This window comes from Salarias fasciatus, chromosome 7 (genome assembly GCF_902148845.1).
Source record: "Salarias fasciatus chromosome 7, fSalaFa1.1, whole genome shotgun sequence".
Lineage (NCBI taxonomy): Eukaryota > Metazoa > Chordata > Actinopteri > Blenniiformes > Blenniidae > Salarias > Salarias fasciatus.
In genome coordinates this window covers 21,906,469-21,923,888 of record NC_043751.1, presented here as the reverse complement: position 1 = coordinate 21,923,888, position 17,420 = coordinate 21,906,469, and the positions used below count along the sequence as shown (strand labels likewise).

General features: G+C 43.0%; 1 protein-coding gene across 2 annotated transcripts; it reads left to right on the top strand.

Annotated features, from left to right (window-relative positions):
- The first annotated feature begins 273 nt into the window (after positions 1–273).
- csnk2a2b (casein kinase 2, alpha prime polypeptide b) lies at positions 274–9,883 on the top strand. 2 transcript variants are annotated; one of them, XM_030096045.1, is made up of 12 exons: positions 274–562; positions 1,005–1,116; positions 2,894–2,995; positions 4,919–4,969; positions 5,073–5,132; positions 5,811–5,894; positions 7,171–7,281; positions 7,369–7,470; positions 7,728–7,828; positions 7,927–8,075; positions 8,330–8,413; positions 9,115–9,883. In XM_030096045.1, the coding sequence occupies exons 1-11, from the start codon at positions 459–461 to the stop codon at positions 8,404–8,406; spliced, it is 1,053 nt and encodes a 350-aa protein (XP_029951905.1). In that variant the 5' UTR covers positions 274–458; the 3' UTR covers positions 8,407–8,413; positions 9,115–9,883. The 2 variants fall into 2 exon arrangements, with proteins under 2 accessions (XP_029951905.1, XP_029951904.1); XM_030096044.1 differs by having other exon boundaries at positions 275–562; positions 9,112–9,883.
- The last annotated feature ends 7,537 nt before the right edge of the window (positions 9,884–17,420 follow it).

Here is a 17,420-nt window from a genome sequence, read left to right as displayed (position 1 = left end):
GCTCCACCACCGACCCACACCTCCAGCCCCCTCTGTGGCCTTTTTAGGGCTCCGTCTCTGCTCTACCTCAACACCCCGATGCCTCCCTCTGCCTGTGAGTAATCCCAGCTGCACTGTCACCCCCGACCCGTCCGACCTGCACCGACTGTGCTGCTGCTAACAGTCCGACGAGGAGCGCTGCTGGGCGGGCACTGACTGCAGCGAACCCCCGGCAGACATCTCTGGTTCTCCCCCTTATTATTTTTTTTTTTCCTTTTAATCCTCCCGGGATTAGTTGCTTCTCCGCAAACTAGCTGGCTGGCCTGTTCCTCTACTCCACACACTACAAATCCCCCCCCCCCATCACACCCCTCTCCTCCTCCTCCTCCACCACCCTTCTCCAGCTGGTCCGTCATCCGCACCCCGGCAGATATCCGTGACACACGCCCCACGGCGCCCCCCGAGCCACGGGTCTCGCCATGCCGGGTCCGGTGGCCGGTAGCAAGTCCCGTGTGTATGCAGACGTCAACACCCTGAAGACCCGGGAATACTGGGACTACGAGGCCCACGTCCCCAACTGGAAGTGAGGACATTTCTGATTGCTGCAGCTTGCTTTAATTGCATGCATGTGATGACCACAGCAGATAATGGATCAGTGTGGAAGAGGAGAGGCAGGCAGATGGGTGTCTATTATTATACATCTAGCTGTGAGGCTGTGATGACACAATGCTGGTGCTGTCTGCCAGCCAGGCTTGCTCCTCTGTGCTGTCTGACACTTTCCTCCCCCTTACCTCCATCCCCTGTCCCCCACATTCGACCCTGTTTGGCTCTACTTAAGTAACATTTCCCCCTCCAGATTTGAGCCAGAAATCTCCGCGCCTCCCACCCCAGAGCCGGGCTGATCTCCGAGAGAGAAGAACACTTATGAACAGCTCATACACTGACTTAATTGCATGCTGGAGCTGGAAACATTTTTTCCCTCTCTTTCTCACACAGTCACGCTGTTTTTATTTCTGTCCTCATAGCAACCAGGAGGACTACCAGCTGGTTCGAAAGCTGGGCAGAGGGAAGTACAGCGAAGTGTTCGAGGCTATCAACATCACCAACAATGAGAAGGTGGTGGTCAAAATCCTGAAGGTGAGCAGCTGCTTCTCCTAAACAGTATGTCTCTCTTTTTTTTCAGCATTTCCCAAAACTGTTACTCAGTTTGAGTGGGAAGTTTTCTCTCAAAGCAAAAAGCACTCGCTCTCAGATTAACTAATCATCTCTGAAGCAAATATGCAACAAATACTAACTCTAGGAAAAAGAAAAAGCTGCTGTGCAATTGATAAAAGAATAAATAATGGAATCCATTGCTAGTTGTGTAACGATCTTTCTTCGTGTATTTCTTGGAATTTACTATTTATTTGTATCCATCCCTGCTCCCTCGCTGCAGCTGATGTCATAATGTTTTCTTGCAGGTTGTGTTTCATATATAAACGTCAAATTAGTTGCTTCTTCCATGCTTAACTGGGAATTGGATCTTGGTTTGTAAAAATGCCAAATGATCCATCCATCGATCTTCTTTCCCACTTAGTCGACAGGCAGAGCGGAGAAGCCCAGACATCCCAACATCCTCCATCTCTCCTGCCAACATGGAGTTTTTTAGTTCAGTTCAGATCGAGGCCTCTCTGTTTGGAGATTACATGAGTGTGTGTGTGTGTGCCTCCTCCCACAGTCCAAAAACACCCATGCATGTTGAGGCAGATATGGATTTTAGAATGAGAGGAATATGATCAGTCAGTCATGTGTGTGTTCTGTGGTGACGAGCTGTGATTTACACAGTTGGCGTTTGTGCGGATTGGACAGTTTTCTTGGCCTCTGACCTGCAGGTTTAGTCTCGCTTTTCTAGCTGCGTTCGTGCATTGAGCTCTGAGGGCCGCTCTGCTGAACCTGCTGCTCGGGACGCGGTGATTGACACGTTCATGTGGTGGAGATTCTTAGCACAGCATTTTTCTGGAGAATCCCTTTTTTCTGCACATGTAGTAAATTCTGCATCATGCAAAGCTCTTTTTTTTTTTATATGAAATTCTGCCATTAAAGTAATTGTTGCATGGGAATAATTGAGCTTTATCAATTTTTCCAATTATTGCAGATAATCAGTTTATAAAACATAAAAAAAGGTAGTTTAAATCAAGAAATCTGAAGACTCCTAATTTTCACTTTTGTGTTTCTTCTTGAGGGATGAAACAGTCAGTGCACAATTGGTTGAGACTCAACTGGAGGTCAGCGTTTAAGTGCTGAACTTGTGCTAATTGCAGTCCTGCTGTTAAGACAGCCGCTGACCCCCACCAGCGCCACCGCCTCCCCCCGACTCCTGTTGTTTGGAAATCCCAGTGGAAGATCAAAAAAAAAAAAAAAAAAGTCAGGGCAACTGAGATGAAGACAGGTAGTAATTAAGCTCTGACAGAATCTGTTAGGAAAAAGAAAATATTTGTACTTGAATACTTTAAAAAAAAAAAAAGTCTGATTGAAAACCTTTAGTTTTAGGAGAAACTTATTTTATAGCCAGGAGGAAACACAAGCATTACACACAGATTATGTCTCCTTGAGCCTGTTGGTTCAATATAAATTGTTTGGTTAATTGTTGTAATAGCGCTTTTTGGCAGTAAATTCTTGTCCCAGTGTAGAACCTGATCATGCATTTGTGGGATGAGACGATGAGCACCGGCCAGGGAAAGTTACTGGAGTGGTTAAATAAAAGCTGTGATGGTTCGACTGACGGATGCAGCGGCAGCAGAACGAGCAGATTCAGCGGCTTTTCTCATCAGGATGGGGAAAAAGGGAGAAAACATCCCCGCTGGCTTTTCTTTCTTTCTTTTTTTTTCCTTTTTCCTCCCGTTAAATCGTCTTCTATTCTGTTTTCTCAAATCAGCCGGTGAAGAAGAAGAAGATCAAGCGAGAGATCAAAATCCTGGAAAACCTGCGAGGAGGAACCAACATCATCCGCCTGGTGGACACAGTCAAAGACCCCGTGGTAGGATTTCCACTCACTCTGCTGTTTGTTTCTGAGCGTGGTTTAAGGTGCAAAGGTCAGGCGGAGACGGAGTTAAAGAGACGCTTGACACCCAGATTCTCTCGAGGGACACGAGTCGAGACGACTCTGAATAATTGATCGCTCCTGGTTTTTGCTTTAATTGCTCACTTTAATGGCATTACAGTGATACAGTGATAACTCCACTAGTCTGACTTCTTCTGTCCTGATCTGGTTTGAGAGTTTTCCTGTTTCTGGAAAAAAAAAAAAACATTGTGACAGTTTATAAAGTATCATTATAGAAGCAGGATGAAATTTGTAAATCTCAGTCAGCTCTATATTATTCACTGTAGAACACAAGAAACAGATGCTATGAAGACATTAAGTGTGTATCTAATTATTCATTCATTAGCTTCTCTTTCTGAAAGCATCTTCATTTTTGGGATGTTTTGTTTTTTCAGCAGTGTGTACATTTAATTTCCCACCAATAAAGTGGTTTATGTGTAGATCTGTTGTATTTAGACATTAGAAATAGACTAAAAACAATATATTAGAGATACATGAACCCTAAAACTCAATGCAGCCTTAAATCTATACATCATAAAAGTAAAAAAAAAAAAAAAGACAGAATATTTGTATTACATTGCACAGCCTAAATCTGTAGGGCATGTTTTATTTTTTATTTTGAAGAAAGCATTAAAAGAAGTAGAATTGTGTTATCCTTCTAGTAATTTGCTCCTGACCTGTTTTCATGTACCAGCTGCATCTCCCCTGAATCGGTTTGGATATTTAAAGTAAGTACCTGCCAGCAGTGAGATGAAGCATTTCAAGAAATCATGGATGTCAAATATGATCACAGGTGTCACCAATGATATAATCACCTCTTTTTTTTTTTTTTTCCTTTTTTACCTGGGAAAGCACATCCTGTGATTGTGCATGTGGCGATTACTCATGGCTGTCGGCCTGTGGGGCAAACAAAGCTTGTAATTCATGTTTCTCCGTGACGCATCTTGTGATTTATTTCTGGGTTTGCAGGGATCCCACTGCTCCTGAAATGCCTGAAGTTTTCCCGTTGTAATTTACAGCTACGTGAAAAGACCGTTTAATAATCAAGATAAATTTAAAAGCACCTAAATAGTCAGTGCATTTTCCAGTGCATTTTGCAGGCGATCAATAAACACAAACGATGAAAAATGCTCACAGCTGAATTAGAATGAGGGGTCTTCATTAAAATTTTATGTTACAAACTTAATATTTTTACAAAATAAAATTTAGATAATAGTCTTGGCTGAACTTTATATGAAAAACGGTGAATTCTTATTGATTTCTCTTAAATTGATGGTTTTTGCAGCTTCATTGTGAATAAAATTTACCATCAGCTGCTTTGATCCTTCCACTGTAACTAAATCCTCCTCGTGGATGGAGAAATGCTTCCAAACCAGGCATATTGTCACAATAATTTTCATAAATTTGTACCCGTACCTCAGAATTTGAAACAATCACATTGTGTAACTGATGACGCTTGAGCTTCTGCATCTCTTCAATCCAACCACTAAAGTTTCTGGCTGCTTTTCTGACTTGGAAAGCGACAACAAACCAGGAAGGAAGAGTATTTTTAGGCCCTGGAAGTGTCCCACTCAGCCAGGACGTGTTTCAGGGAGCCCCCGCCGCCATCCTCCCTGGTTTGTTTTGTTCCTGTAAACAACAGAATCTCTTCCAAAACGATCCTTCTTGCACTTCCCGGACGGTTCTGAAGCGGAGCAGCAGCGGCTGCTCGTCTCTGTATGAAACGTGATGTTTGTACTGAAGGAAAATCCACATCCCGATCTGTTCTTTTAAGTGTATTTCTGACTTTTGAGAGTTTCTGATGACCCCCCCCCCCCTTCTGTGTCTCTCTCCTTTTCTCTCTCTGTGGTGGCTGTACAGTCCAGAACTCCAGCGCTCGTCTTTGAATGCATCAATAACACAGATTTTAAGGTACAGTCGCCGGACTCTCATTTAGCCCCGCGTTTTCGTACTTCCTGTCGTCTCTCGTTGTTTCGACGGAGCAGTGAAAGCCGAGTTGTTTCTGTCCCTGCAGGAGTTGTACCAGAAGTTGACGGACTACGATATCCGATTCTATATGTATGAACTACTGAAGGTCAGTCTGCTTCACACTCCGTATATCACCGTTACCGCTGTACCGAGACCGAGCCGCTGTGCTGAAGCTGCTTTTCACAGCTCTCTTCGTGCTTCTGCCGACTTTTTCCTCTTCACTTCTGAAATTTAACCCATCTTTAAGTTTCATTCCAAATCAGACGTACATTAATCCAACTTGTGGTTGATTTTATTTCTCTGATGTCTCATGATATGATGTTCAGACCAATCACAGCCTCGACATTAAATTCCAACATGCTAATTGCATGTTTTCCTCAAGAAGACACCATCTGGTCACTTATGCTTGGCTGATGACATCCAAAAGGAATAAGAGCTTCTCTACTCGCACATGATCGAGTTTAGCCATCACTGGCGAAAAGTTTGGACAGAGAAACGTTTTTAAAACTGGACTATTCTCGCATGGAGGAGAATTGTTTCTACACGGTTTCCTCTGTACGCGAGCGTCTGTGCGTATTTCTGCCGTCCATCGCTGATTACCACTTAATTAATGCTGCAGAAAGTTCTCCCACTCAACCTCTGTTCTTGGACCCATTCCCAGAAATCCAAACAGACTGATTTGTATCTGTGTGTGTGTGTGTGTGTGTGTGTGTGTGTGTGTGTGTGTGTGTGTGTGTGTGTGTGTGTGTGTGTGTGTGTGTGTGTGTGTGTGTGTGTTTGCCAGGCTCTGGACTACTGTCACAGTATGGGAATCATGCATCGTGACGTCAAACCCCACAATGTGATGATCGACCACCAGTTGAGAAAGGTAGGCGGCGCCCCAAATAGTCTCATATTTCTTTCTTTCCTCCCTTCGCGCGCCCACGCTCACACTCCCAATCTTGTCTCTCGCTGGGCTATTTCTGCCCTCCTTTTCTCTCTCTCTCTCTCTCTCTCTCTCTCTCTCTCTCTCTCTCTCTCACACTGCTTATTTTCTCTCTGGCTTTTTGGTCCCCCCCCTCCCTTCCATCCTTTTGTTATCCAGATTCTCCCCCCTATTCTGAGTCGGCGTTGCATTAGCGTGGGCGTTCATGCTCTCGCGCAGCCTCATGTGTGACTGCATTAGCAGCCAGAAGCCCCTCGAAATAACAGCCGATTCCATTTCACGTCTAAACCAATGTGATTTTGAGCAATTTGCCAAAAAACGATGACTCCCGTTCCTCGCCAAGCTCATTAAATTCGCCGCAGGTCTGGAAAAATCCTGAAAAACGCTGAATTAATGTTCCCTGAAGTGTTTTTCATTTCATGACCTTTATTTTTGTAGCAGGGCGGCTTCGGGTCAAAGTTAGACCGCCGCACCGAACATCAGGACTCTACACTGAAAATTACTGCAATTGCTATTTTTAAACAGTAATTTTCCATAAAGAATAAAAAATTGTAATAGAATTGTTTCGTCAGTCACAGAAACTCAGAATGTTCCTCATTCACTCAGTGTGGAAAAGAGTTCTAGAAACAATGGTTTATTTTTCTACACTTGATTGAACTGGTTTAGGTGCGATTGACCGATTTTTAAAAACATCAAACAACTGGTTTTATTTCCAAACAGAAATAAACCAAAACTTCCGAAATAAAAAAAAAAAAGCAAAGTGGTTTAGTTTTTGAATACTTTTTTTTTCTTCTATAGATGAAAAAAGTATAGAATAAGAAAACCACATGATGGTGTATGCAGGTATGTAGTTTTATACTATATCAACACAAATATTTAGATTTTTTTTCATACATTAGTCTTCCTAAGGCAGATGTTAAAAATTGGATACCCGTCTCAGTTTGACATGAAGATCTTTGATTTATCTCCAGTCCGTCTTCATTTTAACTATTTACAGTAAAACAGCTTTAAGAAGCTTCAATAATCACATAAAATTTAAACAAAAATGTGTCAAATAAAAACGAGAATCAGGAATTAGGGAAAAAGAAGTGAAAAATGTATTTAAAAAAAAAATGCTGTGGTCGTACAGCAGGGGGCAGCAGATCTCCAGTCTGCGGCTCCTGAGCTTCACCTGAGGGCTGAAGTGAGGCAGCAGCTGAACTCCGTCTTCCTCCCTCAGCTACGCCTTATAGACTGGGGCCTGGCGGAGTTCTACCACCCGTCCCAGGAGTACAACGTCAGGGTGGCCTCGCGATACTTCAAGGGCCCCGAGCTGCTCGTGGACTACCAGGTAAACGTGCACGGACGCCGCGCGCTCGCCGCGACCGCCGGCGTCGCGGGGGGACGGTTCTGATGTCTCCACGGCTTTGTGCTGCAGATGTATGACTACAGTCTAGACATGTGGAGCCTGGGCTGCATGCTGGCCAGTATGATCTTTCAGAAAGAGCCCTTCTTCCACGGACAAGACAACTACGACCAGGTAACCGAACGTCTCCCATAATGCCGTTTGATTTTCCTCATCTTGTTCAGAATCTTATTTTTCCAGTTTTATGCTTCTATAATCAGCAGCACGTTCATATCGGTGAGGCATTTGGAGGAAATGCTCTGGCAGCAGCATCCTGACTGGATCACCTGGATTTATGTTCTCGACCTTTAGTTTTCCACAGCAGCAGCAGCAGGAAGGGGGCGCTGTTGCTGTCCGTTCCTCTGATCCTCAGACTGTTGTGTGTTTCCCAGCTGGTGAGAATCGCCAAGGTTCTGGGGACGGACGAGCTGTTCGGATACCTGCGGAAATACCACATCGAGCTGGACCCTCGCTTCAAAGACCTGCTGGGACAGTAAGCTGCTCCAGCGTCTGCTTGTATTGTTTTTTTTTTGCGTGACCCTCTGAGCGGCGCCGATGGAGTCACCCTGCCGCCGCCGCTGTTCTCTGCAGGCAGAGCAGGAAGCGCTGGGAACAGTTTGTGCAGACAGAGAACCAGCACCTGGTGAGCCCCGAAGCCCTGGACCTGCTGGACAAGCTGCTACGCTACGACCATCAACAGAGGCTGACCGCCACGGAGGCCATGGAGCACCCCTACTTCTGTAAGACACACACACACACACACACACACACACACACACACACACACACACACACACACACACACACACACACACACACACACACCACAAAACCATTTGTAGCACAGCAGCTTTGCACATCAGATGAACTGTGAGGAGGTTTCTCTTCAGTTATTTTCTGTGTTTGGGCTATTTGAACCGGCAGTTGCGTATCAAAAGCTGCTTCTCTGGTTAAAACAAGCTTGATAAACGGTTTCCGTGTCGTTTTCCCGCAGATCCGGTAGTAAAGGAACAATCTCTGTCGAACTCTGACAACAACATGGTTTCCAGTGGCAACACTACAGCGCGATGAAACACAGGTGATGCTTCAAAAACAAATATTCCTCCATTACTGAGGACTCGATCAAGCCCAGACAAAGTATCGCAGATGTCCTGCAGATTTCCTGTTTCATGTGATTCTTAGTGAATGAACAGTTTCATCCTTAAATATCAAACACATACACAATTATGTTGCTTTTCACGTTTTGGTCCTAATCCAACAACAACAAAAAGATCGTGTGCTGTTAGAATCATTAGGAAACAAATAAAAGGTATATGAAAACAATGAGAACATTTGTGCAAAATCATTTCAAAATTTTAAATTGAGTATAAAATTTGAAACTTTATCGAGCCAGTGTGGGGTTTGTTTCCATTTGTTTTGAACTTGAAGCTTAGAATAGTTTCTTTTCAATGATCAGAAATGTTTTCAAACCTATAATCTTATTTTAAACCCATCAGAAAATTGCCTTTTTGTTTTTAGCTTGATTGGTTCCTTAAAGGTTTTCAGCCTTAAATTTGACTGCTGTGTTGCTTTTGGTTGAGTTAGTTTTTTTCTTTGTCAGAAATTCAGGTTTTGATTCTTTAAAGTGAGACATAAATGCCTTCCAATGTAAAAATTGGCTTTTTCGAACAGTGGTAGTGTTTTCATTTACTGCAACAAGCTGCTTAGATCACCTTAGTCTTGTATGATGACATTAAGTAATTATTTCTTATTTCTTTCTCTCTTTTTTTTCCGCAGAAGGTGGAAGATGAAGGATGTTTGTTACCTCAACTTTGTACCCGGTTGTGACAGTAACTTTGACAAGTGTACAGTGACAATGGATCAAAGTAACTCTGACCAGTTACACACTCACAGACACACACACACACACACACACACACACACATACACACACACACACACACACACACACACACATCAAGTCAAGCACATGGCTCCATACAGCACAAACACACACATACGGACACAAGAAACACACACACACACACAAACACACACACACACCCTCCTCCTCTGTATCAGTCTGTGATTGGCTTGTCCTGGTTCCCTGTCCAGCAGCCTGACCAATGAGCTTTGAAGCTGCTACCCCCCCTCCCCTCGCCCTGCCCCTGTCCCCCCGACGCCCCGGTCTCTGCCCCCCCCCCCCACTGCCCCGGCTCACTCTCAAGTAGGCCAACGAAGTACTATCAAAGACAATTCAATCTCCCCTCCTTTATCCCTTTATTCCCCCTCCTCCCCCCTTTGTTTGCATCAGCATGGAGAATGAACAGGAGTGTGAGCCTGTACAAGTCGTCCCCCCCCCCCCCCTTCAACCCCCCCTGATCCCGATCTGACTGTCCATCTGTCTGTCTGACCGCCTCCTCCTCCCCCCGTCCCTCCCTCAGCAGACAGACAGGCGTCTTAGCACTACTCCAGATCTGAAAGTGGCATGGTGGACTCTCTCTAGATAGAATGATGACGATAATAATAATAATATTAATGAAAAATAAATGATTTTTATTTAGATGAACTTGCTTCGGTTGTGGGTGAATTCATTCCTGGGATCTTTGATCTTCACTTGTTTTGTTAAAGGAAAACGGAGAGCTGTTTCAGGTTTTCTGTCCCTGTTGTTCCTCTGCATCGGGGCGGTGCTAAAATAAGACTGCAAATAAAATAAGGTGTTCGCATCTTTAATTTAGCTTTTCTCACAGGAGTCGGTCAGGAATATATCCTCAGAGTTTTATATGTGAATAAAAGAATGAAAAAAACTAACATTAAGTACAATGAAGACACAGTTTGATGATTCCGCATCATTAAGACCGTCTGCCTGGATCTTTAGTTTCAAACAAGTGTTCAATACAGATGTAATTCTGCCTGTTATATTTTCTGGACTATAAATCACACTTTTTTTTCTTTACCAAGTTGTGCTACTTACATGGTTGAAGTTGCTCAAGAAAGTATGCCTTGAATTTTACGCCATCCAAATATGTTGTTGAGTGCAATAAAAGAGTTCATCATTTCTTGTTAAAGAGAGATCTGAGGAGTAACTGGATTGTGTTTTTACGTGTGTGAAACACACACTTGATGTCAACTGATTGTGAAAGTCAAAGGTTTTACATAATCTGAGGACACCAACCTTATAAAAGTTATTTGTTTTGGTCGAGGACTTCAGTTACAAATGATATTTTTTTTGGGTGTTACTTAAAAAAAAAAACAACACATGAATCCACTTTAGTTTCCTTCACTGTAACCTCCACCTTCAGACTGGAAGTACAGTCGGTTTGAATCTCAACCCAGTGACAGAAATGTTCCAGAGGACGAGGACACAGCCGCAGGGGTGATGGTGAGAATGGTACACCTGCTCACCCGTTACCGTGACAACCATACCTCTGGAGGACGCCGATCAGCTGATGGGGATGTTTGAGGGGACTTCTGAAATGTGACTGCATACCGAGCGGCGCCATCAGAGCAAATCCAAAATAAAGTTCTGGCTCGAGTGTGTTTGTGTTTTCAGTTTTGCGACCGTATTGTTTTTATTTCATATGGTTGGAGTTAATGTTCCTCTGTCATTCTCTAATGAAATGATGCACCGGGGTGCCCCCGCCACCCCTCAGATCCCACCTCCCCTCCTCTTATCAATAAGGCTGTCTGGACCTACAGGTCACTCCCATGGGCTGCGGTTTGTTGTTGTTGTGTGTGTCAAGTATCGTCTTCCTGTTTGTATAGAAACCAGAGCTCCCGCTTCCTGCGTCTACAACCCGACTCCTCGCTCACATTCAGGTACACCCTGACCCAAACACACACTCTCACATGTATAGTATCCACATGCATCCGAGACATGAAACATTCAGCTGGGACAGGGTCGCAGGTCAGCTCCACGTACAAACCCGCTGCAGGTGAGCTGCAGTTTCCACATTGTATACAGTAGATCTCAAATGAATAATTCTGGGCTGTGAGCGAACTGCCAGCTTCTGTTCCATGTGACTGCCTTCACCTCAGTTTTCCACATTCATATACACTCTTTGGCTCTGTTTTCTTTGGCGGACATAAAAGAAAGACTTAAAAACTATGAGAAAATTAACATTTTGGTGTAACAAAGCCTCTCTGCAGTGAATCTTTTAATAAATATTTGTGTTTGAGTTTTAAATAATGTCACATTTTATGACAGACATGCATTGTTGAGATAAGCAGCAGGATTCCTTAACACAGCAGTGTGTGAGCAGGCTTTTGACCATATTATTGGGAATTTAATATTCTTCCCCTCTGTCAAACTTGAATCGTCTATTTTAAAAAACAAGAGAAAACATCTCATCGCCGGACACAGAGATGGTCCAGCACATCAAAACATGTAGATGGAAGATACCAGCAGGATCACCGTACATGGTGAAGACACCACCAAGTGGCTGGGATAGTGTTCAGGAACCTCTGTGCCCAGCATGTATTTAAACTACTTCCTGAACCCCTGAGAGCTGCTGACACACTGAGCTCCTTTAAATCAAGCCCTAACACACTATTGGCTCAGACTTTCGAATAAACAATTCCTGTTTCCCAGTTTACTCTTTTTAAATTGGCTATTACTTACACTTACTATGCATTTTATGCATTTCTTATATGTTACCTAATTTGGTTTGTTTTGATGTCTATATCGTCTGTATTTTTATTGCATTATTGGACGCATTGTAAAGCTTCATTTCCTTGTTTCTGAATGGTGCTTTTATATATTGAGAGAGAAATCCTTGGCAATAATAATTGTTGTTTTCTATCCAGAGTGCATGCGCAGGCATCCTTCATCACTGAGTTCTCAATGTTTATTGTGCATTTATGAAAAAAAACCCCACATACAACAGTACATGCATTGAAACTAGAGGTCACTTTGACAAGCATAAGCATGTCAGATGCTCCATGGCAAAGCGATTGAAATACCCATATTAAAAAGAGATATATTTTAAGTATCAAATGGCTAACTCTCCTCCACCACAAAATGCAATCACACACACACACAGGATAAAAACAATAATATCACTCTGATTGAAAGTTTGGTGGACCCATATGTCTACAATCATAATTGTTTAAAATACAACTTTTTACACAAAAAAATGTAATTATATGAATTTTTTGTGGTTACACCTCTTATACTTCATTTTTTATTTATTTCTTTTATTTATTTTAAAAGTTGTGTTGAGCCGACTGTTCCCCATGTTAATCTCCTTCCTGACCACAGGACTCAGATCACATATTTATTAAAAAAAAAAAAAAAAAAAAAATATATATATATATATATATATATATATATATATATATATATATATATATATATATATATATATATATATATATATTTCAAAGTCTTTAAGACACAGTATTAAAGCTGAATGAAGTCTGGAGGGAAGGTGGAAACGTGGAGGAGAACATGGACGTTCAAGAGGACTAAAAATACACACAAAAAAATTCTACAACAATCACAAAGACTGATCGCTCAAAATCAAAGCTTAAATAAAGAACTAGTCTTTAAAAAGTTTCTCCACTTTTTGAAGCAAACAGTTTGTTGGGAATTGTTGTCCCATCAAGGCAGGCGTCCCTCATCGTCCTCAGTCACACGTCAAGCTGAAAGCTTCCTGTTGGAGATGGAGAGCCGATGGTGATGATGATGATGGAGGAAGAGGTTGTTCTCTCAGTCAGAACTCGGTTCTTCCTCGGTTCCTGCCGGGTCGTCTCCCATCAGCCCACACGCTTGACGCTGCGTTTGCGCTTCAGACAGCTCGGGACGCACTTCTTCTCAGACCTGAGGGGCGGGGACGCCGGCGCCGGGGACGCAGGCACCTGCTTCCTGGGCGGGAAGAAACACCAGAAACAAGAGGAGGAAGTGTGACTGAGTGTTTGTTCTGGTGGTGAGCTGAATTATTGATGGCGAGCTTGTGTGACGTCTGCTGCTGTGATCACCGTCCAGCTCAGACCAGCACAAACAGGCCCGATTTAGTGTGGAGTTTGCATGTTCTTCCTCTGTATTCAAGACTCATTTAAAGATAATTTTAACCCTAAATTTCTCTGAAATATGAACCAACGTCTGTGAGCTGAATGCTTCCATTATTACTGATTCACTCTGTGTAGTTTCCTACTTTGCATTTATTTGTGTGTTTTGCAGTCGATGCACTGAGAATGACATCAGCACAAACACGGACATTCAAACGAGGGTTTGTGTGTTTTTAGACCCTGTTTACTCAGGATTAATCATCCCTCACCAGCACAAAATGAAATGTGATGCCATGCAGTGGCATTTGCTGGTGAGGAGGTTATCAAACCTTTCAGAGCGTTACTATAGAAACACATTGAAATAATTGCAATATCGAGGGAAAAACTGCCTCAATGATAATGAGGAGGACCAGTAACAGGAACCACATTGTACCTGAAAATGTGGGTAAATTTAAGTGTTGGAAAATGACGTAGAAGAGATTTTGGTTTTAAACAAGAAAAAAGTGTGTCTACAAGAGCTTTTTTTTCCCCCTTCATTTTGTTAAACAAAAAATATATCTATAGACTTAAAGAGTGACTGAAAATCACACAAAAGAATGGGTTAAGCATTGAGGAATTTTTAGAGATATTCTGTAAAAAAAAAAAAGCATTTGTTTTTAGCTTTTTTTCAGTGACTTTAGGTCACAGATGTTTGTTCTGGGTTGGTTTATCGTCTCTCACCTGGCAGCAGCAGCAGCAGCAGCGGCAGCAGCGGCAGCAGCGGCGGTGGCGGCGGCGGCCTCCCTGTGTCTGATCTGCTTCATCAGCTTCAGCATGCGACAGATCTGCCTCAGGGTCATCTTGGGAGTGTGGCAGACCAGGCGGGGCCTCGGGGTGCAGCGGGGGCCCCGGTGTGAGAGAAGAGCCAGATAGTTCCCCCCTCTGGCTCCCCTCCCAAACAGCTGCAGGGGCTCGGCGCTCGCATAGCAGGAGGCAAACTGGGAGTCGAACACATGACAGCGGTTTGTTAGATCTGAATTATACACATTGGTCTTAGTTTTTATCTCATATTTCTACCCGGTCACTGCTTTGAGATTGTTCAGTTTGGACAATCATCCCGTATAAGAGTGAATGCACAGTTTTGTTTGACCACTGATGCATCATGGGAATTGAAACTTGCTATTTTCGGACGCCAGCTGAACAGACACCGCAGGCAACAGCTTACACACTCACACACACACACACACACACACCCTTTTAATTAGCGCTCGGCCGCTGTCTTCCTCCCTGGGACTTAATCACCCTCTCCATCAGAAACCTAAGACACTCGCACACACATGCAGGATCACACTCGGGCAGAACTCAGCAGAGCAGATTCATTTACAGGACTGACACTCGATCGTGTTGATGTGCCTACCAACAACTGTTTACTCATGCACACACACACATGCACACACACACACATCTGCTCATATATCTGCTGTAATTCTGTTCCTTTGTTCAAGACATCCTCAACATTCAGTATTTGGAGTTTATCATCACTTTACTATAAGGCTCATGTTATCAATGTGTGATTTGCTGGTGAGGTTTAACTCTGTTTCCTGCTGGTGTTTGTAATTTTAGAGCTCCCTGTGGCATATCAGCTGTTTTGTGACAGCTAAGCTGTGTGAATAAAGGACAAATACACAATATCATGTCGTCAGATCCTTCATTCAATTCTCGGTCAGTTATCAAAGACTATTCAGGATGCATTCTGATTTTAACTTTGTAAATTATTCAAAAATGTGCATTTAGTGAGTGTCTCAGCCTTAAAAGCAGCTTGTGGTATTAATGTGTGACACATTAATGAATGGATTTTTGGTGTAATGACTAATATACTTACAGCTTTCTCGCAGTTTTTAAATTTATCCTGATATAATAAATTGTTTCCGGGAAATGCTTACGAGACATAGTGTCAGAATAGTAATATAAAGGTGTCCAGTTAGATTTCTGCAGACAGAGCTAAATTTGTGGAGTCACTCTCTTCACTGCACTGAGTAAATAACTCTAGTAACTTCTGGCTGTTCCCTGTCCATCACAGTGGTGTACTGGGTTAACTTCCTGCCTCATAGTGAGATATTTCTGGTTTGAGTTGGGATTTTGGAGCTCAAAATTTTCGACATGCAGTCAAAAAAAACATGCATCTTGAGGTTAACTGATGCCTCTGACTTCTTATTGAGTGTCTCGGTGTTTGTTCTGTGATGGACTGCTGACCTGTCCAGTGTGTAACCTGCCTCCTTCACCCACAGACATCTGGGATCAGGTCCAGCGCCCTGGGCTCGATAAAGCGTGTAATACAGATCCCGGTATCTCTTCAAATTAACATCTAAATGTCAAAAACAGCTGCAGAGTACATTAATAAAGTGATAGACAGCTGCAGAGTACATTAATAAAGTGATAGACGTCTCTATAAGTATGACCTGGATACCCCCACCAGTCAAACATGAAGGGAGCTGCAGTAAATGTTGGCAAAAAGTCACAATGAAAGACATGAGTGTTAAATACTTACAGGAACAACAGCGGCCATGAAGTGGTGTTGACGCTCTGCAGTGAAGAAATGATCCTCAGTATGAGCATCTCTTTTTCCTTTATACACACTGAGACAAGTCAGGGGAAGAAAATGGACCAATCAGCGTCCAGGAACACACACACACACACACACCTGTGGATTCAGATTACAGAAACACATGCACACAGTCTATTATTGAGGCCTCTTTTGTAATTCTGGGTATATTTAGAAGCAGCTGTAATTGAGGGAAAGAAGAGGAAAAGAGGTTCAAAGGTGGAAAAAATGGCAGGTAATGTGATCTGAGAGGGAAGTGCTGGTGAAAAGGAGCCTGTGAGGCAGAGGAGGGAGTCACAGTGTAAAGTGACGCGCCCGAACAAAGCGGTGCGTCCATGCATCACATGCCAATCGGGACATTACTCATCAATGACGGGGAAGGGACGGGGGAAGATGTGCAGCCTTTTGTTCAGAAGATAGATAAAGGAACGACTGATGTACTGCCAACGCGTGACCCGGCATTTCCATTGCCAAAAGGGAAGGGCCTTAGTAATCTCTTCAAAATCATAAAATCTGAGACCGCCCTTCAGTTCCAGAGCATGGAGAAAGCTCAAGAGGTTTTCCTTGACATATGGACTGTCTCAAAATGTGGCATGAGCATCTTCAAAACATTGTATTGATAGTTTGATTAAAAGATAAATTGATGAACTCAAAAAAAGAAGTAAAAATAAATAAATAAATAAATAAAAGTGAAACCTCAACTTTGGTGCTGTTCTGCCCCCTGCTGCTTCCCTGTCAGGACTTCATGCTCCACTGTTTAATTGAATTTGCAGTTCTTCCCTGCATCCACAAGGAGGCGTCACTAGATGCCATAGTGAACCTGACTGTCCAGCTGGTCTGAGTCCAGAAGGAACTCTGTTGAGGTTTGGCAATGTTTTTACTCCCTCGTGCACTGTGTACCCACAGATTAGGCCCTGGGCGCTTGTAGCGAAATCCGCTCCTGCTCTTGGTCCTAAATACAACAGTTTGGAATAAAGACTGTATTCAGTAACAGTTTGAAGTCCTCCTGTCCAGGCTGTGTAGGAGGGACTGGCTGTAGCTGCATTGTAGTATCTCTGTTTACTTTATTTTTTAAAGGGAAACCTGTTGAAAAAATTAAAGAGGATATCTTGAGAATGACAGTCCCAAAGTGGCCTTGTTATAACTAACACCAGAAGTCCTTAACCACAGTTACACACACACACACACACACACACACACACACACACACACACACACACACACACACACACACACACATATATATATATATATATATATATATATATATATATATATATATATATATATATATATATATATATACGAGGGTGTACCCAAAAAAAACCGGAATTTGATTATAACTTTTTATTTATGACATTTCAAAATAAAACACCACCGTCGCCTTCAAAATAATCCCCATCTGCATTAATGCAGCGCTCCAGCCGTGTCTCCCGCTTCACCAATGCGTCGTCAGACCCGCGCGTAAAAGTGCCATTTTTTGCCGGCTGCGATTTTTCTGTCACCTCCTCCACAT

Coding starts and splice junctions, on each gene's coding strand:
- csnk2a2b (XM_030096045.1), top strand. CDS start 459: ATGCCGGGTCCGGTGGCCGGTAGCAAGTCCCGTGTGTATGCAGACGTC. Junction 5,133..5,810: donor ATATGTATGAACTACTGAAG/GTCAGTCTGCTT, acceptor TGTGTTTGCCAG/GCTCTGGACTACTGTCACAG. Junction 8,076..8,329: donor CATGGAGCACCCCTACTTCT/GTAAGACACACA, acceptor GTTTTCCCGCAG/ATCCGGTAGTAAAGGAACAA.